Here is a 25242-nt window from a genome sequence, read left to right as displayed (position 1 = left end):
GAGCGGCCGCGCTGGGCCAGAAATGCTTAACGTTTTAACGTCGACCAGATGGAGTGCGCCCTTCCTCCTTCCTCCACCCTCCTCCTCCTCCTCCTCCTCCACCTCCTCCTCTACCACCACCACGCGCTGATGCTGGCCAAGGCAGAATGTTTAAGCAGCATAATTGATGCATTAGCCAGTGCTCTCTCTCTCTCTCTCGCTCTCTCTCTGTCCATTCATCTATCTATCTCTCTCTATCCTTCCATCTCTTTCTCTCTTTCTCTCTATCCATCTATCTCTCTCTCTATCCATCTATCTCTCTCTCTATCTATCTATCTATCTATCTATCTCTCTTTCTCTCTCCCTCCCTCCTCTCTTCTCCTCTTTTTGATGTTTGCCTCTTCATTCATCGCGTGTCATGTCCTCAGGGTTGTCCTTCTGGTGGTGTGTGTAGGAGTGAGAAGGGGGCTCAGAGATGGGGGGGGGGGGGGCAGGTTGAGATGGCTCCCTGTTCCTCTCTAGTTGTGTGTGTAGGAGGGGGGTTAGAAGGGGGGGGCAGTAGGGGAGGCAGGTTGAGACGGCTCTCTGTTACTCTCTGGTTGTGTGGGTAGAAGGGGGGTCAGCAGGGGAGGGGGGCAGGTTGAGATGGCTCTCTGCTATTACTGATCTGATGGACTTGGATGCCCAGGTGGGGAGCAGGCACACACAGTGCTGGCAGCCTGTAAGGTGTTGGGGAATAAGTAGACCAGTGGACTGAGGCCTACTGTGCACTTGGGGGTTTTTCACGCTTTCATGTGTGACTACATGTTTGGAATTTTGTGTGTTTGTGGTGTATGTGTGTGTGTGTGTGTGTGTGTGTGTGTGTGTGTGGTGTAGGTGTGTTCTGCTTGGTCAGCTGAAGGTTATGACTGGACTTTCTGCAGAAGGCGTGGGAGTGAATATTGCTGAGGATGGCCTCTTGAGTCAGTTTTAACACTGCTCCCACACACACACACACACACACATATAATACACAAACTTGCATGCACAGCCATAGATTAACTGCGCAGTGTACCAGTCAGCACAAACGCTTATTACATACATAAAGCAAAAGTTACTGAAGCATACAAACCTACAGAGGTGCCACTGTTGTGTCCATATAGCTTCTCAACAGTATCCACAGAGATTACACTGAACAGTGATGGGGTTTGTTATACACTACTGCTTCTGTTCTGAGTAGCTAGTGTGCGAGATTGTGTAATAATGTATATTTCATTGGTCCTTTTCCTGTTGGCCAATCTCAGTGCTAAACTGCTGCAACAGCCGTGTGTGTGTGTGTGTGTGTGTGTGTATGTGTGTGTGTGTGTGCTTGTGTGCTTGCATGCAAGTGTGTGTGTGTGTGTGTGTGTGTGTGTGTGTGTGTGTGTGTGTGTGTGTGTGTGTGTGTGTGTGTGTGTGTGTGTGTGTGTGTGTGTGCATGTGCGAGTGCCGAGTGATTATGCGAGTGTGCATGTGCACATAGGTGTGTGTGTGTGTGTGTATTTGGGTATGCATATGCTATGTTCATGCATCATCATCAAAGCAGTGTTCAACATAATTAACTTTATGTGTGTGGGATGACTAGCAGTGAGTTTTGCCCTGAGTGCATGTACTGTACGTGCTAAAACATACAGTATACGCTGTAATGCACAGATGTAATGGATGTGCGCATTCATGCTTCATTTCCTGTGTAGAACGACTTGCATTCCCTAGTCCATAACCACAACGCCGACTGCCCATACATGGCCGCCTCAAACCAATATTATGACTGCTACTGTCTGTTACGCTCTTTGCTACCATGTTTTAAACACAGGCTGTGTGTGAGTCTATGGGGGATAACACAGAGTGGTTGTGCCTACTGTCCAGTTGTGCAAGTCCAAGTGCAAGTCCTGGCTGTTGAAGTAAGGAGGCCAGAATTAGGAGGGTTAACGTTAGCCTGTTAGCATCAGCTGTTTTTGTGCCTTTAGCTGTCCAGGAAGCTTGTTATTACTCACCTGCTTATACCATGATGAGCTCCATGGAACAAGTAGCCTAGCTAGCATAGCATAGCCATTAGCCATTGAAATAAATGCAGTCAGCCATCCATGAAATAACTCTAACAGTTGTAGCCGAATCCATCCAGGGCCGTATCAGCTTCCCCCTCACACGTCCTGCCCCTGTCCCATGCCCCGAGCCGGGGCCCGTTCTTTAAATACCCCTCCATCAAATATTCACTGCACTGGGAGCCTAAACAGGAGACGGGCACTAAATGGCGTTGTGTTCTCCTCGGCTAATCGCCAGCGCTGCGTGGTTAAAGCGTGCTGATTCGTGAACGAGAGCGAAGCGTACGGCTGTGAGAGCTTGGAGAGGGCGACCCATGGGGGGGTAGGACTCTTATTAAGGGATTTAACATGAGACATGAGTGTGTTGCACACTTTAGAAGATGGAAACATGGCTATGTACATCCATTAAGGGCTGGTTGTAGCCTACAAGAAGTCTCTTCATGAGTCCATTCTAGATTTCTGTGTCTGTTTGTGTGGTGGCTTCTTTGGTATTCAGTGCCAATGGAAATCTTTAGTTCTCAAATGACCATTTTTTAAGTTCATTGTAATCTTCCCCTCAAAAATCTAAAATTCAATCTGTTTTCTTTGACTGCACAAATAGAATACACACACACACACACACACACACACACACACACACACACACACACACACACACACACACACACACACACACACACACTTGCATACACACACACTCACTTGCATACACACACACACACACACACACACACTTGCATACACACACACACACACACACACACACACACACACACTTGCATACACACACACACACACACACACACACACACACACACACACACAGTGTAACAGACTGTAGCAGCAGCCTCAGCTGAGGGTGTAGGGTGTTGGCCCCGTTTGCTGGCTTGTGATTTGGATGACCTCATGCGGGGAATCACCAGCTGACATGTTTGATTCCTTAACCACCATTTGTGTCATCTACTCATCTCGTTAATCCTCGACACTAATGAGAAACAGTTCAGATTTATGCGATGGAATGAGCTCCGGTGTCTGGTATCCGTGACTCGCTCACAATCCTCTCTTCTAAGCCAGCTGCTCTGGCATTTGCATATACAGTAGAATGGACATATTTTACAGTACTCAGAGTACGCAGTTGGGCCAGTTTAATTTATAGCAGCTCGCACTCTCTTTCTCTTTCTCTTTCTCTCTCTCTCTCTCTCTCTCTCTCTTTCTCTCTCTTTCCCTCTCTCTCACACTGCCATTCTCTCTCTCTCTCTCTCTCTCTCTCTCTGTGTGTGTGTGTGTGTGTGACACATACTCAGAATACTTTTTAAATCCCAAACAAAAGACCTTTTAAAGAAATGGCTTTTAATGACTTTTTAATAAGTTCCTGGACAGCACATTGATTGCAGGGCCAACTGCACTACTGCATAGCTGTGGAGTTTGGATGGCGTTTGCCCAGTGGGTGCCTTCGTCCACATTGATCTAATGGTGCGCTGGAGAGGTCAGACTTCCTTTATTACCACAAGCGCTTTTTGCCCCGCGGGCTAATACGTGCCCCCTCTGATGATTCTAAATATTGACGGCTCTGGCCAAATCCATTTAGACGTCGTGCTAAAAATTTCAGCCAGTATGGATTAGCGCGTCGCCCCCTCCCCACCCCCCTCGAAAGTTTGTCGTGGTCCAAGCGGAGAGTGTCAGAGAGAGAGAGAGAGAGACAGAGAGACAGAGAGAGAGAGAGAGAGTGAGAGAGAGAGCGTCAGACAGAGAGAGAGAAAGAGAGAGAGAAAGAAAGGCGAAAGTGCACAGCGGAGCGGAAAAAAAAAAGGCGGCCATGTCCTGGCTTCGGTGTCCCGGCGCGGTGTTGTTCTCGCTAACTGAGGCGCGTTGACCTCATTGTTATTTTAGCGGGCCGAATAAATATTAAACACCTTTTCGCCGAAAAGGCCACTCCGCCACCTGAACCAGAGGAGAGGTCAGCGGAGAGAGCGGGAGACGGTAATGGCGTCTGACAGAGCGGCTCTGCTCGTTTGTCTTACTGAGAGGAGAGGAGAGGAGAGGAGAGGAGAGGAAAGGAAAGGAAAGGAAAGGAGAGGAGAGGAGGGCTGGTTGGGGAAGGGTTTACTGGTGGGAAAGGGAAGGCATTCATCTCCATGGGCCTCCGCCGCAGTGCTTGGGTACTCTGTGAAAATTTGACATGGAATCCCAGTTCTCATATCCCAGTCTCTCCACTTTATTCCTGCTCTCTCTAGCTCCCTCTCTCTCTTTTTCTCTCTCTCTCTTTTTTCTTTTCACTTACCTTCTCTTGTAGGTTTTTTTAAAATCTTTTTCATTTTTTATCTCACTCTTTTATCTTTCATTGGCTTTTTCTTTCTCTCTCTCTCCCTCTCTCTTGCTACCCTTATCTTTTTTTGTCATACCCACCACCTCCCTCCAGCTCTGTGTCTGTGAGTAGATCCCTTGCTGAAGCACACTGACCTCACATATTCCCTCTCCCCTGAACTGGAACACATCTGCTGTGAAACAATTACTGCCTCTCTCTCCCTCTCTCCTGTCCTCTCTCCCCCTCTCCTCTCCTCTCTCCCTCTCTCCTGTCCTCTCTCCCCCTCTCCTCTCCTCTCTTCCTCTCTCCTGTCCTCTCTTCCTCTCCTCTCTGTTTTTATCTCCCCCTCTCCTCCCTCTCTCCTCTCCTCCCCTTCTCCTCTCCTCCCTTCCTCTCCTCCCTGTTTTCATCCCCCCGCTCTCGGTTGTTTTCCCCTCTTCCTCCCCTGCTGTTGACAGATCATCACCGAGCAAATTAATTGACGACATAAAGTGAGTCTCCCTAGCGAGGCTTTTTTGGGGGGGAAGATGTTTTCACGACGGCGCTCATCTGGAGAACAAAAGGGAGCGAAGGAACAGAGAAGCGGCCAGACGCTTTGGGTCGGGTCAGCTTGTTCTGCTCCAACGGCACCGGCACCGACGGATTGCGGTGGCGGCGGCCAGCGGTGCCGCCCTCGTCATTGATGTGGCGGGCACGGCGACGGCCAGCTGGGCAGCTGGCCAGCACATGCGGCGGCGCTGGCGTTTTGTTTGTCGCTGGCCCGGGCTGCGGAACAGGTGTGGGTGATGCTACGTTTGTTATGTGATTGGCTGCAGACGTCAGACTCGTTGTTATGCGCGGACTGTGCTTCATTACGGGATGTCAAGCGGCTCGTTTGTTGTGGCCTCGTTGTTTTAACTGGCCTCTCCTAGTATGAATGGGTTTAATCTCGCCGCAGAGGAGGAAAATATTTTAATGAAGCCAGTATAAATTTGGAGGGAGGGTTGAGGAGATGGGTGTGTGTGTGTGTGTGTGTGTGGGGGGGGGGGGGATAATGAAGGACTGACAAGTTTTTGGATGGAGTAGCTAATGGAAATGCTCATGGAGCTAATAGAGACGGGATTATGAAGTGGAATCTCAGAGCACAGTGACACAAGGTTTGGGGCTGTGTGTGTGTGTGTGTGTGTGTGTCTGTGTGTGTGTAAAGGAAATACCACAACAGCACAGGGACCTTATCTTCACACCAGAATGAATGAATGAATGAATGAATATAGATTAGCTTTACAGAGAGACAATTGGATGGCCTTGATGGATTGACAGATAAACAGGCAGATGTATTGACTGATGACCGGATGTGTACATGGATGGGGAGGCAGAAATGGATAGAGACGTATAGATGTATACATGGATGGATGGATGGATGGATGGATGGATTGATGGGTGGGTGGGTGGACTAAAAGATGGATGGATGGATGGATGCACAGATGTGTGGATTGGATAACTTAGTCATTGCTTCAGTGGTTTCTCATTCTGGGCAAGATGGATAGATGTGTGTTTACACTGCATGTATGGATGAGTGGACTGAGAGATGGCTCTCCATCGATCAGCTGCAACCTGGCCCAGTTCTGGGCCTAACGTGGTCCAGTCACAGTCGGGTGGCATACGATGAGGGCCAGATATGTTTCAGGATCGGTCTCCATGACGGAGATTCTAGCTGACCTCACAATCCCACTGCCCGCCACTCTCAGCCTCTCGCATGCTCTCACACTGAGGCCCTGCACGCCAAGCTTGCTGTACTCTATAGACGATGGCTGGGGGGAGTGTGTGTGTGTGTGTGTGTGTGTGTGTGTGTCTGAGTGTGTGTAAGATATGGTGCAGTGCATTGTGGGTAGCCTAGCCGTGCCCCATTACTCTCACAGAGGAGGTGTCTGGTGGAGGCGGGACCGCCAACTGGCCCAGCTGATGGAGCGCCCCAGGACCGCACAGACACACAGAGGACACCTCTATACGGACACAATACAGACTATATATCCATTGTGACATGCTGGCTCTAGGCATGAAACATGAACGGGGAGACCACGCAGAGATTCCAAAGAATAAGTGAATTTATTAAGTAAATATAATTAACAAAGACTAAATGATAAGGATATAAAGTGATGTGTAGTGTAAGTCAGTATAATGGAAGTAACCAAAGGTGTCATGCAATAATCAGTCTAGGGGTTCTAACAACTAAATCCAAACGCCGGGAGGAGGAAGCAGAGAGTGACTGTTGGGAGATGCAGGCCTTTTATGCTCCTGCCGATCAGGTGCACCTAATCACCATCACCTGCTCAGGATAGATCGAGGGAACAGAGAGGGAGAGAGCATAGACAAGCCACACAACAGGGCGGGGCCTAAAACCCACCAGTATTCGTCACATATCCCCCCCCTTAAAACAGAAGCCCACCTAAGTGGGATTCTGTAACCACTGTAATAAAATAGCAAAATTCTTTAAAAACACAACCATAGACCATCCCAGTCACACATAAACCATTAACCCAATTCTGTGAACACGCACACACAACCAGAGAGAATGCATACTCTCACCATGCACTCTGACCACTCCTCACGCTCACCAGTCACACAGCCTCCTGACCCACAGCAATTCCGGCGCCTGGAAAAGCATTTTTAAGAAGGACAGGAACAGAGAGACATGACGCAAGAAATGATTTACACAAAAAACAACCCACTATCCCATAGCCGGTGCGCGGGACAACGCATCTGCAACTACGTTGTCCACGCCCCGAATATGGTGAATCTGTAAATCATAAGGCTGCAAAAACAACGCCCATCTCATGAGACGTTGGTTCGGATTCTGTAGTGAATGTAAAAATGTTAAAGGATTATGATCAGAAAACACGACCACTGGATGAACTCCTCCCCCCACGTACACGTCGAAGTGCTGAAGAGCCCACACCAAGGCCAGCGCTTCCTTCTCGATCGTTGAATAATTGAATTGGTAGCGATTAAACTTTTTTGAAAAGTAACACACGGGACGATCCACATTCTTCTCATCTGATTGTAACAGCACTGCTCCTGCCCCAACCTGGCTGGCATCAACCTCGAGTTTAAAAGGGCAATCAAGCCGGGGAGCAGCCAGGACAGGCGCAGTGCTGAGCAACAGTTTAGCATTATCAAAAGCGCGTTGGCACTCATCAGTCCAACAAAATTGAACATTCCCCTTTAGCAAATTGGTGAGGGGTGCAACCACTGTAGAAAAATTAAAACAAAAACTCCGATAATACCCCACCATGCCTAAAAACCGCATCAAATCCTTCTTCGTTAAAGGAGGTGGAAACCTGTCGATGGCAATCACTTTGGCCCGCACCGGCCGTACCTCTCCTTGCCCCACCACCTTCCCCAGGTAGACCACTGTGGCCTGCGCAAATTCACATTTCGCCAAATTCACCGTTAGGTTTGCCGCCTGCAATCTCTCAAATAACGCCGCCAACCTAGACAGATGTGAAGGCCAGGTATCGCTTACTGTCACCACGTCATCTAAGTAAACGGCGCAACCCTCTAGCCCAGATATTACACGATTCATCAAGCGTTGGAAACAAGAGGGCGCGTTACGTAAACCGAAACTCATAACATTGTACGAGTATAAGCCAGATGGAGTGACAAAAGCGGATATCTCCTGCGCTCGAGGCGTTAACGGGATTTGATAATAACCTTTAAGCAAATCACATTTCGTGACAAATTTGGCGGAACCTACACGGTCTACGCAGTCCTCTATCCGGGGAAGTGGAAAGGAATCGGGCTTAGTTACAACATTGACCTTGCGGTAATCTGTGCAGAATCTAAAAGTATTATCTGGTTTCGCTACAAGTAAACATGGTGATGCCCAACTGGAGTACGACGGTTTAGCAAGACCATTCTCAAGTAAATACTGGACTTCAGCCTCCAGGACCTTCTGTTTGGCTGGTGGAACGCGGTAGAATCGCTGCCTAATTGGAACAGCATCACCGACGTCTATGTCGTGCTCTATCGCGGTTGTGCATGTCGGTACATCTGAAAATAAAGACGAGAACGATAAAATCAGTGATTTCAATTCACCCCTCTGTTCCTCAGACATATGCCCCAGTAGGCCATCTAAATCGCCCAACACCTCAGAATTTCTTAGACGAGGTAACAGCAAAGCGTCATCAGGGCCGCCTTCGTCCTCCCCATCAGCTGCCACCTTCAGAGGAGAAGCCGCACCCCCGACAGTAAGAGCAGCAGACTCGCTCTTACTCTCAGTCATGCCACTTGTGGATGATGGAACATAATACGGTTTCAATAAATTAATATGACACAGCTGAGACGATTTCTTTCTATTTGGAGTAGCGATTAAATAATCCTGCTCAGTTACCTGCCGGACCACAGAATAAGGACCCGAAAACCGTGCACGAAATGGTGAACCAGGCATTGGCAACAACGCCAACACCTGATCCCCCGGAGCAAAGAGTCTTGTCTCTGCGTGACGGTCAAAAACTTTTTTCATTCTCGCCTGAGATTTTGTTAGGTTAGTTTTTGCGCACTGCCCTGCCAAAAACAACCTACGGCGAAAACCGTTGACATAATCAATAAGGTTAACTGGAGGATCAGACTCCTGCAACCCATCTTTCAGAACGGCCAATGGACCGCGAACCTTATGTGCGAACACCAATTCATTCGGGCTGAAACCTAAACTATCCTGCGAGACTTCCCGCGCTGCCAACAGCAACCACGGAAGGCCTTCCTCCCAATCACGCTGTAATTCTGCGCAATAAGCGCGCAGCAAAGACTTCAACGTTAGATGGAACCGTTCGAGCGCACCTTGGCTTTGCGGATGGTAAGCGCTACTTAAACTATGTTTTACCCGCAGTTGTTTTAAAATCTCGGCAAACATCTTCGAAGTGAAATTACTCCCTCTGTCTGATTGAATAACTTTAGGAATGCCGAAGACTGAAATAAACTGCGACAAAGCCTTTACGATGGACTTTGTAGTTATGCTTCTCAGCGGGAATGCTGCAGGATATCTAGTTGTTTGACACATTACGGTTAACAAATATACAGCACCAGATTTCGATGGAGGTAATGGGCCAACACAATCTATCAAGAGACGTTCGAAAGGCTGATGCACTGCTGGAATCGGGTGCAGAGGAGCGGGCTTAATAGATTGATTCGGCTTACCAGCTATTTGACAGGCATGACATGTTTTTATGAATTCCGCTACATCACGCCTCAATCGCGGCCAGTAGAAATGCTGTAGTAGCCGGACATAAGTTTTACGCACCCCGAAGTGCCCCGCTCCCTCCCCATGTGCCGTCTGTAACACCCGTTCCCTGTATCTCTTCGGCACGATTATCTGTAACAAAGTCTCAGTCAAGTCATTATTGTAAGACACAAATTTACGAACAAGCAGATCATTAAGAACAAAATACCCCCTGTCGGCGCTCGGTAGCTTGTCTTCTGTCAAGGCCCCATCCCATAGCTCTGCCAACCCATCATCCTCTTTCAATGCCAGAATAAAATCACTGCGCTCAAACGCTGATGGCAAATTAGGCAAGGGTGGGCATACACGTTTAACATTAGAGAGCTCACCTGAACCATTCGCTGCCTGTGCGCGACTCTTTGACCGAGTCACCACGCACGCAGCGAACACCTCAGGAAACTCCGCGGCACAATCATTCTGATCCACATCCAATGGCTCGGTGGACACTATTGGTGGTGCTGGCCCTACAGGCCATACACGGTCCCCTGCCAACATATTACCTAAAATAACATGAACACCTGGGACAGGCAATGCTGGGCGCACCCCAACAACAACTTCACCCTGGACCAGATCAGAATTTAGCACGATTTTGTGTAGAGGAACTGACAGAGTGTGCATACCAATGCCCCGAATAAGTATACTATTTCCCGTATTAGACTGCACTGAGAATGGTAAAACAGACTCAACCACAAAGGTCTCCGTAGCCCCCGTGTCACGAAGAATTCGAACAGGTGTTTTTTCTAGGCTACCCACAAGTGAAATGAAACCGTCCGTTATAAATGGGCCATAGCCCCCACTGCTATGATCCGTGGACTCGGACGCACACTGACCCTCCACAGGAGAGTCAGGCGCCCCCAAGCCTGAACCTCCTGCAGAGGCAGTGCCGCCTGGTGGGTCTTTCACCTGCGCAACCTTAGACTTGGGGTTAACGAATTCAACTGGGGCAACGCATCCCACCCCCTTAGCCGAATGCGATTTGTTGAAGTCTGCCCTGTTTTTACCCTTATTCCGAAGAACTGGGCATTCCTTCTTCCAATGACCATACTCCAGACAATAGTGACACTTATTTTCAAAGTCAGTTTTACTGCGATTTGAATTTTCTTGTCTAGGCCCAGACTGACCACTATAGTTATTATTCGAGCGAGTGAATCGCTGTTCACCCCGCATGTAATTTACAGGCCTGTGTGGAACATAATCATTACTTTTCCCACTACCTTTATGGGTTAAATTATATTCGTCTGCGAGCACGGCCGCCCTCTCTGCAGTTTTAACATCACGCTCATTAATGAAAGTTGCAAGCCGTTCCGGGACAATACGTTTAAACTGCTCCAAGACTATTAAATCGCATAATTTCTCATAACTGTCAACATCTACGGAGGAACACCAGCGATTGAAAAAACCAACGAGGTCTCTGGCCACCTCGGAGTAAGTCTGTCGATCGTTTTTTCGCCAGTTTCTAAATCTCTGCCTATAGAACTCCGGGACTTGTTCATAAGCCCTCAACACCGCGTCTTTCACAGCTCCATAATTTTTGCGATCAGTCATAGACAAAGCAACATACGCATCTTGGGCTCGGCCCGGTAAAACAGTTTGGAGTAACAAAGTGCGCTCCCCGTCACTCCACCCCCGTTCATCCGCGATGCCCTCAAAAAGCGAGAAGAAAATGTCGGGATCCCGGTCACTAAATTTTGGTAAAAACCTGATCATCTCAGAGAGTTTTCTCTCTGTGCCAGTCCCACCAGAATTACCGTCACCCTGCATTTTCCCCTCCCTGATCAACTGAAACCGCTCTCTTTGAATCTCAATTTCTCTTTCCTCCTGCTTGTCACGAAGTTTCAACTTATCATATTCAAACTGACGTTCTTTCTGCCTGTCCAAACGCTGTTTCTCCAATTCAAGTTCCTTACTTTTGCGCTCCGCCTCCTTTTGCTCGCGCTCGGCTACCTTTTCTAAGCGATTAAATTCTAACTCTTTCTCCCGCTCAGCTGCTTTTAATTTTAACATTTCCATTTGTTGTTCAAAGCTAAAGGCAGAAGGAGGTGACCCTTCCTCTGGTCCACTGGGTGTAGAGGCCGCTGTAGGAACTGTCGGAGCTGGGTTTAAGTCTACTTCTATAATGGACAGATTTACCAATTTTGATCTGACTTGGTCTCTTAATTCTTGTTTTTTAAGCCCACTTGCCAAACTTTCTTCGAATCCGTAATGCTCAGCCACTCTGCGCAACTCAGCCTTCGTGAACCCATCTAAATAATTCTCGGATGGACACGTAAAAAATTCTTCCATTTTGCCAATATTATTTTTTGCCTGGTTGAACTAAAACATGCGCTTCTTTGACAATGCTCGCCAGACCAATGACTCAGACTTAACAGCGTGCAAGCCGTAGCTAATTAAACACAGGTGTACCACCACCCCAATTAACCCACAAGACTAGAGCCGCCCCGTATCTAACTGAAAACCACTGCCCTAACTATTTCTAAAACCTAGTCTTCAGTGTGTCCTCATGCAATTGAGTTAGTTAACCCCAGCGCGTTCGACACACCAAAAACAATAAACCAGAAAAAAATAACACCCAGCGGTAAGCGCTCTTGCCTTGCACGGGGTTTCACGTTTGCTCAGGTAGGTTCTAACCTACCAACCCACCCAATTAACCATTACACCTGCACCACATTAGTACAGCACTGCCAGTCTCCCCTGCAGCGGAATGTAACTTAAAGCTGCAAGTAGCCCCAAATGCTCCTCCTCCACGGCAAATCAAACAAACAATACTTCAATTAACTTAACAATAACAAAATCTCAACTACAACAAATGATAAATTAACCAAAATACTAACTTACCAATCAATGATTCAAACAATTTCAGCGTAGGTCTCCCCAAATTTCCAACCAACTGCACAGGTGACTACACCCGTCAGCAAATTGAACTTTAGCGTGGAAAAAATTACTTTACCAAATTCGGGAAAAAATCCCGGAGAGTCCCCATATGTGACATGCTGGCTCTAGGCATGAAACATGAACGGGGAGACCACGCAGAGATTCCAAAGAATAAGTGAATTTATTAAGTAAATATAATTAACAAAGACTAAATGATAAGGATATAAAGTGATGTGTAGTGTAAGTCAGTATAATGGAAGTAACCAAAGGTGTCATGCAATAATCAGTCTAGGGGTTCTAACAACTAAATCCAAACGCCGGGAGGAGGAAGCAGAGAGTGACTGTTGGGAGATGCAGGCCTTTTATGCTCCTGCCGATCAGGTGCACCTAATCACCATCACCTGCTCAGGATAGATCGAGGGAACAGAGAGGGAGAGAGCATAGACAAGCCACACAACAGGGCGGGGCCTAAAACCCACCAGTATTCGTCACACCATACATACATACATCACTCTTTACCGACACTACACAGACACACTATACGACACTATATGGACACACTATACAGACTATATATCCATCCATACATACATCACTCTTTCTGCAGAGAACTCCTCTACCGACACTATACTGACGCACACACTATACTGACACTATACACACTATACAGACTATATATCCATCCATACATACAGTACATCACTTTTTCTACAGAGAACACCTCTATACGGACAGACTATACGTCACTCTTTCTACGGAGAACCTCACTATACTGACACTATACGGACACACTGTACAGACTATATATCCATCCATACATACATCACTCTTTCTGCAGAGAACTCTTCTACCGACACTATACTGACACACACACTATACTGACACTATACACACTATTCAGACTATATATCCATCCATACATACGTCACTCCTTCTGCAGGGAACTCCTCTATACTGACACTATACAGACACACTATACTGACTGACACTTCACGCCACGGACACACTATACTACACAGACACACTATACTACACGGACACACTATACTGACACTATACAAACACACTATACTGAAACTATACGAACACACTGTACTGACACTATACGGACACACTGTACAGACACTATACGGACACACTATTCATCACTCTGACACAGTTCCCGACTACATATCCATCCATCCATACATACATCACTCTTCCTACAGAGAACACCGCTATACAGACACACTATGTGTCACTCTTTCTACAGAGAACTCCACTATACTGACACTGTATGGACACACTATACAGACTATATATCCGTTCATACATCACTCTTTCTATGCATCTACTGTACAGTACAGTATATGTTCACACATCATTCCATAAATCTATCCGTGTACCTATCTATCCTTCCTTCTCTCTTTCAGTCTTTTCTTTTGTTATTCTCTCTGTCCTTCTGATCAGTCTGTCCATCCATCAGGTTTGTCAAAGTTGTCCCATCTGACTGGACCGTCTGTGTTTCTGTCAGTATGTTATGTACACAGTCGGTCGGGTTACATATGTATGTTATATTTCTGTCTTCTCTCGTCTCTCTCCTCTATCTCCACCTTTGGTGTGGTCAGGATTTGTTTATACATCTGCTAGTTTGTCTCCGTTTGTTTACCTTTCTGTCCCTTCGTATCTCTCCTCTCCGTCTCTCTCTTTCTCTCTCTTTCTATCTCTCTTTCTCTCTCTCTCTTTCTCACGCTCTCTCCTGTCACTCGGGAGGTTTGCTTGAGGAATGGGCTGGTGGACAGACCCCTCCAAACATAGCAGCACTGAAACATCTGTGTAGGGTGGGCTGGATGTTAACATCATTCACTCCCCTCCTCCTCCTCCTCCTCCTCCTCCTCCTCGACCCTCCCGGGGAGGTGAGGGTGAAAAAAAACGTCAAGTGAAAAGAAAGAGAAGAGTTTCAGTCCCCCCAGACACATGGACATGTTCTCGTTTTTTCTGTGGGCCCAAACGTGATGCAGCATGTTTTGGAAACGGCTGTTGCTTCTGCAAAAGAACACGGGGAAGAATGACCGGAGGGCCTGTGTGGCCACAGTAGAACATGTGCTCAGCTCCGACTGACAGGATACAGCAGGGAACACAGACAGACAAACTGACACACACACACACACACAAACACACTTATACATCTCTCTCTCTCTCTCTCTCTCTCTCTCTCTCTCTCTCTCTCTCTCTCTCTCTCACACACACACACCTATCTCACACACACTCACACATCTCTCTCTCGCTTTCTCACACACACACACACACACACTCACACACACACACATGCAGTATCTCACACACACTCACACATATCCCACTGACATACAATACTAACACATCTCTCTCTCACACATTCAGACATAGCGCACACACACACATATTTACTTACACACACGTTTCCTCACACATTCAAACTCACACAAATCACAAACACCAAGAAATGATTTTACATGAAACTGTTTCCACACAAAGAACCCTTTTGCTGACAGAACGAGTTCTTGTCTTGCTGAAAAACAGGACAATAACTCTGTGACTGCAGAAGGATCTCACACCCGTTGCCAGGCTGTTTTCGAGAGGTGCTTTTTATGGGGAGAACGGCTCTCCAAAGTGTTTAGCACCAGATCCATCATCTGTCATAACTCAGACGTTAGGCCGGCTCAGAAACCCTACCGCAGGTTTACACAGCCAGACCACAGCCACCACCCTCCCTTCATCGCATTCCCCCCCACCCCCCCACCCCCCCTCCAAACAGCTCCTTGGCCTTGGCCGCCGGTACCGTATCTTTCACAATTAGCTCATCGCACTACAATGCCAGGGCCTGCACTAGAATAGCTGTGGTTTCCCAGTACTGTGGTTTCTAAGGTTCCCTCCCCTCACCGAATATCTCCTCCCCCTCTCACCTCCCTGGTCAAGTCCGCCTCACCCTGCCAAGGTGACCTCGCGCTCTTGAGTTCTCCCCCTTCCTGCCAGCTCGCTCCGTAGGGGAGGGGCAACGCTTTCCGTTCTTATTAGTAATTGGTGTCGCATGTCACTGCATTATGTGAGGTGCCAGATCAGGGTAAGAGAGAGAGAGAGGGAGGGAGAGAGAGAGAGGGAGGGAGAGAGAGAGGGAGGGAGGGAGGGAGAGAGAGAGAGAGAAGAGGCCCTTAAGCGGGAGTTTAATGAACCCAGGTTGCTCTCGACAAGCGTCTGATGTGTTATGAGAGGGATTGCGGACTTTTCTCCCGAGCTGCGCTGCGCGGCGCTCTGTGGAGGGGGTAAAAAGCGCGCCGTGATGCATTGATCTCGTGTTTCATTAAGATTCACTTGCCTCTTTTCGGCGTTGAGGGGAGGTGATGGAAGGGTTGAGTGTCATGACGTGGTGCAGATGAGGACCCTGTTTTAGCACTGATGTTCAGTTACAGTGCAGCGAGGGCGTGAGGCAGGAGTCGACACGCCGGTGCGTTTTTTTTTGGTGCAAGGCAGGCGGCGTTGCGTGTCAGCGTCGGTTGTTCCCTAAGGAGCCACAGGGGGAGCTAAAGTGCAGCAGGGGCCACAGTTCAGTCTGGGAAGTTCTCTCTCTCTCTCACACACACACACACACACAGACACACAGACACACTTTCACACTCACTCTCTCAAACAATGTCTCTTGTGCCATCATCTGACCGCTTGACTGACAGCTGTCAGCAGTGGTGCTCCATGTGATGAAAGGGGAAGTGTTGTTCGCCTGTGACACCGCCTGCTGCTAATCCTGACTGACTGGCAGGTGCTTTGATGCATTCAGGGCTGTGAACGCCGCCAAGCAAAGACCCTTTGTTCATGGCACTGTTGGGTCCCGTCTGATTGTTCTTGACCCTGCCTGTATCAGGTAATTAGACCTAATTTAGTGACTTTATTCGGCTGTGTGCCGTGTTATGCGAAGCCTGCTTGAATTGTAATCCTGTCCTGTTGGCATGACAGAAATGGATTGCTTCGAGGCAGATTGCAGATTGCTGAAGCAGGGTCATCATTTTGAGTTTAGCCTCCGATCCCGGCCTCGGAAGAAGTACAAAAAAAAAAATACCATGACACGCCTCTAATGACATTTCAGTATTAGTGTCTGCAGAACAGCCACTATATATGTTAATTTTTTTAGCTAGGCCGAAATTAGCCATTCCTCGCATCGTCGCATTCCACTTCACACTTTGTGACCCTTTTTTTTAAGACAGCTGTCTTTCCTTGGGACAGACATGATCGCTACGGAAACCATTGTTGCATCAGCTATGGTGACTGGGCAGAGGTGTGTTTGAGGTGCTAAGATGGACGATTCCGTCCTTGCGACGAACGCAACCGACTACCGCTCTACTTCCAGAAAAGCTCACCACCGCCTGTCCTTGCCTGCGTTGCGTAGCGTAGCGTAGCGCGGTTGCGATCCTCGGAGGCAGCGGAGCTTCAAAGCGCGGGAAGTTGAAAGAGATTTTTAGAGCAGGCTCCGTCTATCAGAGATCAGAGAGCCCAAGCCCCAGCGTCAGCGCCGGTCACCCGGGACGGAGCGTTGGCAGACGGCATGTTGGCAGGGTTAAAAGGGTACATCGGGCTCCACCAGAGGTGCCATCTCAAAGTCACCTGTACAGTGCAGCCTTCTCAGCTCCAGTTTAAGTGCTAAAAGAATACCTCCATGTGATGTGTATTTGTATATATATATATTTTTTGTTTTGATAGTAGCCTAGTAGGCGATGTTGTCCCTCCGACCTACACCTGAGGGGTATTGCACAAAACCTACTTTAGATAAGGGATTCAGATGGGTGTATTTGTATCTCTGAGTGTTTCTTCAAAAGCTCTTTTTGTGCAGGTCTATGGATGTAGTTGGTCCAAAAACTGTATATTGAAGTGCCACCCACCAGGACTAGCTCTGTGTGTGCGATTTGTGAATGAGCATCTGTGTGTGTGTTTGTTAAAAGAGAGTCGAGCCAGAGAGATGCTATGCAACCACACAAACATGCTCTTGAATCAGTTCCATATATGGAGGATGTTGTGTTGTTTGGGGGATGGGGGGAATCTAAAATAAATAGCTTGTGTAAAAACAGTGTTGGCAAGCTTAGGTTAAAAAATCGATATTTCTCTCAATTAGACCAAAGAATAAGCATGAAACACATCACTCCGGCCTCTGACATCTACCCAGCATGCAAAGCGCCAAGCAGGCTCTCGAGGGGGGGTGTGGAGCATGATGAACGAGTGTTTTGGCGGCAGGGCAAACAAACTCACACACGCAGGCCTTCAGAAGAAACACACACACTCAGCTCTGGTCAATATCACAGACACACTCCCTCAGTCGTGACTGTAAACAGGAGTGACCGGTTCAGGGCCAAACTCTGTTTTCTTTGGCACCATTCACAAACTCGTACACCCCATCAAACTCCCTTTGACGTCTATGCCCTAAAGCCGCGCATGTTTTGGCGATTTTATGGCCGGTCTCTACACTTACTTGGATAATTGCTACAATCTGTAAGATTTCTTTATGTTATTTCGTTCAGTCAAGCATGGCGCAAACATTCTGTGTGTAATATAATGTTGCTAACATATTGGAGTAGGGAGGCAGAGCGATAATATGTGACTTAATTTCCCCCTCCACTGATTGTTGATTGTGTTATTTGAACATTATTTAAATGTATTCTAAATGTTTGCATACGCTCAATTTGCCTGAGCTTGCTGTCATCATGTTTGTGTTGTCCTCTGTTGTCTCTTCTTTTCTTTTTGTTTGTGTGTGTGTGTGTGTGTGTGTATGTCTGAGTGTGTGTGTGTGTGTGTGTGTATGTGTCTGTCTCTGTCTCTGTGTGTGTGTGTATATGCATGTCTTGTGTCCCACCTCCGACGAGCAAACACACTAACTTCTACAAGTTGTGACCACTAACAGACAGCAATCACCTCACAGACTTGTACCGGGCGGAGGAGAGCCTCAACGTGACGGGCAGCGGGCACCTGCACAGCCCGCGCTACCCCAGCGCCTACCCCCGCAACCTGCTCCTCACCTGGAGGCTGCACTCGCCCGCCAACACCCGTATCCTGCTGGAGTTCAACAGCCACTTCGGCCTGGAGGAGTCCGAGCACGACGTCTGCAAGTACGTATACAAAAGGGGTGGGGCGGTGGTACTTACTTACTTATCCTCTTCGTCCCGGTTGGGGCATAAGGCTGTGAGGTGGTGGTGGCGGTGGGTGAATTCTCGAGGTGTGCGTGTGTGCGTGTGTGCGTGTGTGCGTGTGTGCGTGTGCGCGCGCGCGCGCGTGTGTGTGTGTGTGTGTGTGTGTGTGTGTGTGTGTGTGTGTGTGTGTGTGTGTGTGTGTGTGTGTGTGTGTGTGTGTGTGTGTGTGTGTGTGGTGGTGGTGGTGGTGGGGGGGGGGGGGGTTGTCGTGGTCGGGAGGGTTGTAGGATGGAGGCTGATGCTGGAGGGGAGTTGTTGTAGGATAAATAGCAAGGAGATGGATGAGGGAACGAGAGAGAGAGAGAGTGAGATACAGAAAGAGGAAGAGAGAGATGGATTAATGGGTTAGAGAGAGAGAGCGAGATAGAGAGAGAGATGAGAGAGGAATGAGGGGGTTTAAAGGGCTCTTGTGAAAAGCAAAAGCGAATGAGAAGACTGAAGGAAAGAGGAGTAACGGGCTACAGAGAGAAACAAGAGAGGATTCCCAAGAATTCATCCAGAGTTCTGTCAAATTAAGATGCCTGTTAAATGTTCCTAAAAAATTCAAATAAAAACATCAGGGACTTTGCGGAGGGCAGCTCTGGGCAGATTTCCATTGGCCATCAGCATACCAAAAATGTCTGGATGCATCTTGAAAGCAACTTCAAAAGATCAGGACCCTGAGAATAGCCTCCCCTCAGTAAGCTGTTACTGAGCGTCTGAATCCAAAAACCTATTAATTAGCGTTAATAAAGACTCCTCCACCAAACATTTATCTGATTACAAGAGAATGTAGGGACAAGCAGGGAGAAAATGAGACTAAAACTCAGAACTAATTAGGCCGTTATCAGACCATAAAATCAAAATGTGAATTAGCGGAGTAATTCAAATTAAAAATTAAAAATAGGCTTTATTCACCCATCGAATATGGGCCTGTTTATCTGCCAGAGAATTTTATGGTGCAGAGGCAAAGCAGTGTCTCAGTATCTCTTAGTCTCGGAGATAATGTGAAGTGGTGGAGAGAAGATAGACAGAGAAATAGAGAGAGGAGAGGAAAAGGGAAGAACTGATGATGAAAAGTAGAGAGCAGGGTTTGTGTCTGGCTGAATGGTACTGTCAGTTCTTTGGAGAAGAGTAGTGCTGAATACAGTGAAGGGAAGGTGTGTGTGTGTGTGTGTGTGTGTGTGTGTGTGTGTGTGTCTGTCTGTTTGAGAAAGAGAGAGTGTGTGTGTGTTTGAGAGAGTGGGAGTATTTGACAGACTTAGTCTTTTAGGTGACTGTCTCAAAGATACCCAGGCAAGGTGGCTGGCATGTACAAAATATCCTTGGTGAAGATGGATTTATCTTTTTCCCAATTCTCTCTGTTGTCTCTCTCTTCCTCCCTCCCTCTCTCCCTCCCTCGCTCCCTCGCTCCCTCTCTCTGTCTGTTACTCTAAGCTCTTCTCTGATGGGGTCAACCATGTGGCCTTAAAGCCTTAAATCAGACGCCTCTCTTTGTCTTGGAGCTGAAACACGAGGAGCTTCACAAGGACTACAGAGACAGGAGGGGAAGAAGTGAAGGATAGAGAGAACAGATGAGGGAATGAGAGAAGGATGAATGAGATGAAAGAAGCAGACAGAGAGAGAGAGAGAGAGAGAGACGAATGAAAAGATAGCAGTTAAGTACGAATAAGTGTGTCGAGTGTGTGTGTGTGTGTGTGTGTGTGTGTGTAGTCGTGTGTGTGTAGTGTGTGTCTAGTGTCTAGAATCAGCTTTAAAACGTTATGCGCGCTCCTTGAAAACCAGCTCCCTCAATGAGTCATGCCTGAACCAGCACACACTGGTGACGGAGTTACTGCGCGATTATGTAATTATCCATTTCTACAGCTAATTATACGAGATGGGGATCGCTCCAGCTGGGCCAGGTTGCCGTGGCGCTCTCGCCACCTTATCAGCCAACAGTCAGGCAGCCATGCCGTCTCTCTCCCGCCGTCTCGCCGCGTGCCGGACACACAACCCACCGAGCTGTCAGTCTCACACACACACACACACACACACACACACACACACACACAAGCACACAAACACACACATACAGGCCAGTTTTTCGGTTTGGGTCTGCAGGTCTGCAGCATAGCAATAGACCGCTGGGTTGGCTATCAAATCCACCTGATCTTATCATAAGTATTCAGAGTAGATATGCATAGAAGAGATCTGAGGAATTATTAAAGGTTAATATTAATCTGTCTATTAGCTTATTATTATTCCTGTAATGTTATTTCACTATGTGGAGCATTATGTTTGTCTACAGCTAGTGTGGCTTTACTTACACCTGATGTTGTAGATATGTTGCCTGTAATCCGTGCTAACTGAGCACCAGTTATATACACTACTGTACTCTATGTGTGGAGAAATGAGTTTAGGATAATGATTTGAATTGTGTGACTTGTGAATATGCTGGATGATTTTAGTCCGGCAAGAGCCTATTGTGTAGGCATTGCTGTTGGAAGGACGACGCAATGTCAATTCGAGAAACTGAGTGGACTGACGATCCCGGTCATTCTGACGTCTGAGACTGCGTCTGACATCTGTCTGTCTGTCTGTCTGTGTGTGTGTGTGTGTCTGTCTGCCGGCGCTCTGGTAGGTATGACTACGTGGAGGTGGAGGACATCTCGGAGACCAGCACCATCATCTGGGGCCGCTGGTGCGGGACCAAGGCCCCCCCCCACATCACCTCCAAGACCAACGTCATCAAGGTCACCTTCAAGTCGGACAACTACTTTGTGGCCAAGCCCGGCTTCAAGCTCCATTACTCTCTCCTGGTGAGTGGCCGTCAGAGAGAGAGAGAGAGAGAGAGACACACACACACACACACAAATCACTCATCTGGGCAAGTCTAAGCCAGGAAATGACATTATGAAATGTCTTTATGGATTCAAGCTGCTGCTGCTTCTGCTGTGATGGCAGTGGCGTCATAGATGTGACTGTGAATATGGATGTCCGTGCCGAACGTAAGTTGATCTGAACGCAAATCGCCCACTCGAGAGTGCACAATTGCGGGGCTGTAAGGCTGTGTTCTTCTGGGAAATGGAGTTCCACAGGGTCCTTGAAGTAATCTATCCTGGTAATGGGCATGAGGTCCATCCACTACTGCAGAAGCAGTGAGGCACAGCCATTTATTACAGCAAGAGAGCCCAGTTGAAGAGCAGTTACACTGAACACCTGGTACACAGTGACTGACGCGTTTGATATAAAACACTTTGCAAAACACCCCACTGATGACATGATGTGAAACACATGGTTGCGCTACCCCAATTTCATAAGCCAGAGGATAAACACTCAAATAAACAGGTAGATGATGAGTTTTTGTTTATGTGTGTGTGAGTGAGAGTGAGAGAGAGAGAGAGAAACAGAGGTGTTATAGTAATGTGGGTCACACGGATATGTAATCTCTTTGTGTGTGTGTGTGTGTGTGTTTGTGTGTGTGTGTGTGTGTGTGTGCGTGTGTGTGTGTGTGTGTGTGTGTGTGCGCATGTGCGTGTTTGTTGGAGAGTGTAAGTGTGTATGAGAGTGAGTGTGCGTGATAGTGTGCGTGTTTGTGCATGTGCGTATTTGTGCATGTGTGTGTGTGTGCGTGTGTGTGTGTGTGTGTGTGTCAGCGGCCCCATGACGTGACATGACAGGAGTGTGCCACTGTTGCCTCACCTCGTCTCATCTCAGCTGAATCCCAGTCCTCCCAGCTGACTCCATCCCAAACTATGGCCCTGAGTCACCCCCCCCCCTCCCCTCCCCTCCCCGCTCCCTAACGAGGGACGCTGAGCCTTGTAAAAACAAGCTCATTACATTCCTTTAAGAGGACGCGCTGTGTGTGTGTGTGTGTGTGTGTGTGTGTGTGCGTGCGCGCGTGCGTGCGTGTGTGTGTGTGTGTGTGGGTATGTGTGCTTGCGTGCACAAGTGTGTGTGTGTGTGTGTGTGTGTGTGTGTGTGTGTGTGTGTGCGCGCGTGTGAATTAGGACGTGCTGGACGCAGGGCGCGGAATGGACGCTGGGAGGGACCCAGGCGTCCTTTTCTGGTGGCGTGGACGGGGCCGTAATGGCCATCTGCTCAGCAGAAGGGGCCTGTGCTGTGCTGTGCTGTGCGGCGATGGCAGGGCCATCAGAGCCGCCCTAAGAGGCTTTCATGTGCCGCCGCGCCGCCGACGCGTTTGGGTTTTAAGTGGCCGGGAAAGATTTAGATGGGAAGATGTTCCCATGGTTTCAGACCCATAATCATCTCCCAGTGTGCTCTTCTCTCTCTCTCTCTCTCTCTCTTCCTCTTCTCTCTCTCTCTCTCTCTCTCTCTCTCTCTCTCTCTCTCTCTCTCTCTCTCTCTCTCTCTCTTCTGTCACACGTCCTTTTTCACACACTCTCTTCCTCTCACTTTTCTCTGTCTCACTCTTCTCTAGCTCTCTCTCCTTCATCTCCTCACTAAGTGCTTGACTTTTGCTTTCAAAACAAATTACAACACAGACACTCAGCCTCTCGGCTCACACCCGCCAGGTGCCAGCCCACTCACACACTCACACACTCACACACTCACTCACTCACACACTCACTCACTCACTCACACACTCACACACTCACTCACACACTCAGTCACTCACTCACTCACACACTCACACACTCACACACTCACTCACTCACACACTCACTCACTCACTCACTCACTCACTCACTCACTCACTCACTCACTCACTCACTCACTTTTTTCTCTTTTAACACTTTTGTCCTCTCACATCTCTCCATCATCACACACACATCTCTGTGCCTCCCTCTCTCTCCTCCCCTCTCTCCCTCTCTCTTTCTCATTAGTTCCATTGTTCTTCCAACCTCCTCCAGCGTTTACCTCTTTATCCCCAGAACTCCACTGCATCCCTCTCTCTCTTCATCTCATCTCTTTAAAGAAGTGTTCTTGCTCTCTTTCTCTTGCACTCACTTTACCTCACTCTGTGACTTTATGCTTCATGCTTCTTGTCACTCATCAGCCCCCGCCACACACACACACATACACACACACACACACACGCACACACAGTTCCCCTGCTGTTGCCATGAGTGTGCATCTTGCATATGTGGATGTGTTCCTGTTCCTGATGTCTAGGTAGGGAAGAGGTTCTTTGAGTGGCAGTCCTTAAACTGGGAACAGACCTCCAGATTTTTAAGCCCAAATTTGAAAGGGTAGAATGTCCTTGACAGTCGAAAGAAGTCCAAGGGTCTCAACAGTAGCCTCAGTGTGCAGTTGTGGCTGGAATAGTTATATGTGCTTGGGTGACAGATTTGAGTCCAGATGTGCGTTCGTTTTTGGCAAACAGTGGCAAACACTTGTGTTGAATATGTCTGAACAGTTTGAACAATTAAATGTTGAAATATTCCATTGTAACGGTAACACTCTAACGTCCAGCTCCACTGTATGTTCGCAGAGAACTATCTCCTCAATAGATTCTGGTTCTGGTTGTCCCTCTGAGCTCAGCTTCACACTCCTCAGATCCTGGAGTTCGACCACTCTCTGAACACCTCTCTCTCTCTGTCTGTCTGTCTGTCTGTCTGTCTCTTTCTCTCTCTCTCTCTCTCTCTCTCTCTCTCTCTCTCTCTCCCTTTCTCTCTCTCTCTCTGTCTATCTATCTATCTATCTCTCTCTCTATCTATCTACCAGTATCCATCTATCTATCTGTCTGTCTATCTATCTATCTATCTATCCCTCTATATCTCTCTCTCTCGCTCTCGCTCTCGCCCTGGCTTAGTAAGTGGGAACACCACAGCGGTCTGTCTGTCTTTCTGTCTGTCTTACTCATGACTGACTGGTTGGCCAGCGCTCCACTGTCCTCTCAACACTCACCACTGCCCTCAGCTCTGACAGATTGTGTAACCTCCTTACGACATATTTGACGTAGAGCATTTCCCAAGTGCACGGGCGAGTGAAAAGCTGAGGTGTTGGAGGCTGAGGTGGGCAGTGTTCCCGGCAACCGCACATCATTTTTAACAGTGACAGTTAGATCATCTCTAGGCAAGATCAAACTGTTTCCAACCTGCTTCCAAACCAAAGCTCTGCCTTAGCTATGGGAGTACAGCCTACTGTTGGACTGGAACAATGGAGGAGGGTGGAGATGGAGAAAAGAGGTTAGAAGATGGTAAGAAAAGAAAAGGAGATAGAGAGAGAGGGTGAAGGGGTGAGGGGGGAGAGGGAGGGGGTGAGGAAGGATGGGGAGAGAGATAGAGGTAGAGATAGAGGTAGAGAAAGAGGTAGAGAAAGAGAGAGAGAGAGAGAGAAAGGAAGGAAGGAAGGAAGGATGGATGGAGAGAGAGAAGGATAGAGAGAGAGAGAGAGAGAGAGAAGGAAGGAAGGATGGATGGAGAGAGAGAAGGATAGAGAGTGTGAGAGAGAGAGAAGTGAGGGAGGATGGAGAGAGAGGAGGAGGGCAGCATGTGTCTGACTCCGATCACCATGACAGCTACTCAGCCACTCTGGAACAGCACCGCTGGGGAGATGAGACACAATTGCACAATGGGAGAGGTGTGGAGGAAACAACAAATCCCATAAAGCACTGGGGGCATTGTATCACTTGAACACTCTTCCTGTCCTTCTGTCTCTGCC

General features: G+C 48.0%; 1 protein-coding gene across 2 annotated transcripts in view; it reads left to right on the top strand.

The window, feature by feature from the left end:
* Positions 1-25242, top strand: part of pdgfd (platelet derived growth factor d) — a 63639-nt gene that overhangs the window by 18834 nt on the left and 19563 nt on the right. The window contains exons 2-3 of one of the 2 annotated variants that reach the window (XM_062552415.1): positions 18369-18573; positions 21257-21434. In XM_062552415.1, the coding sequence (XP_062408399.1) occupies positions 18369-18573; positions 21257-21434 (383 nt within the window). The remainder of the gene's footprint in view (positions 1-18368; positions 18574-21256; positions 21435-25242) is intronic. The other variant, XM_062552416.1, reaches the window with a different exon arrangement.

The sequence above is a fragment of the Sardina pilchardus genome, chromosome 13 (genome assembly GCF_963854185.1).
Source record: "Sardina pilchardus chromosome 13, fSarPil1.1, whole genome shotgun sequence".
Taxonomy (NCBI): domain Eukaryota; kingdom Metazoa; phylum Chordata; class Actinopteri; order Clupeiformes; family Clupeidae; genus Sardina; species Sardina pilchardus.
Note: the sequence above shows the minus strand (reverse complement) of the source record. Positions and strands in the feature narration are given on the sequence as shown.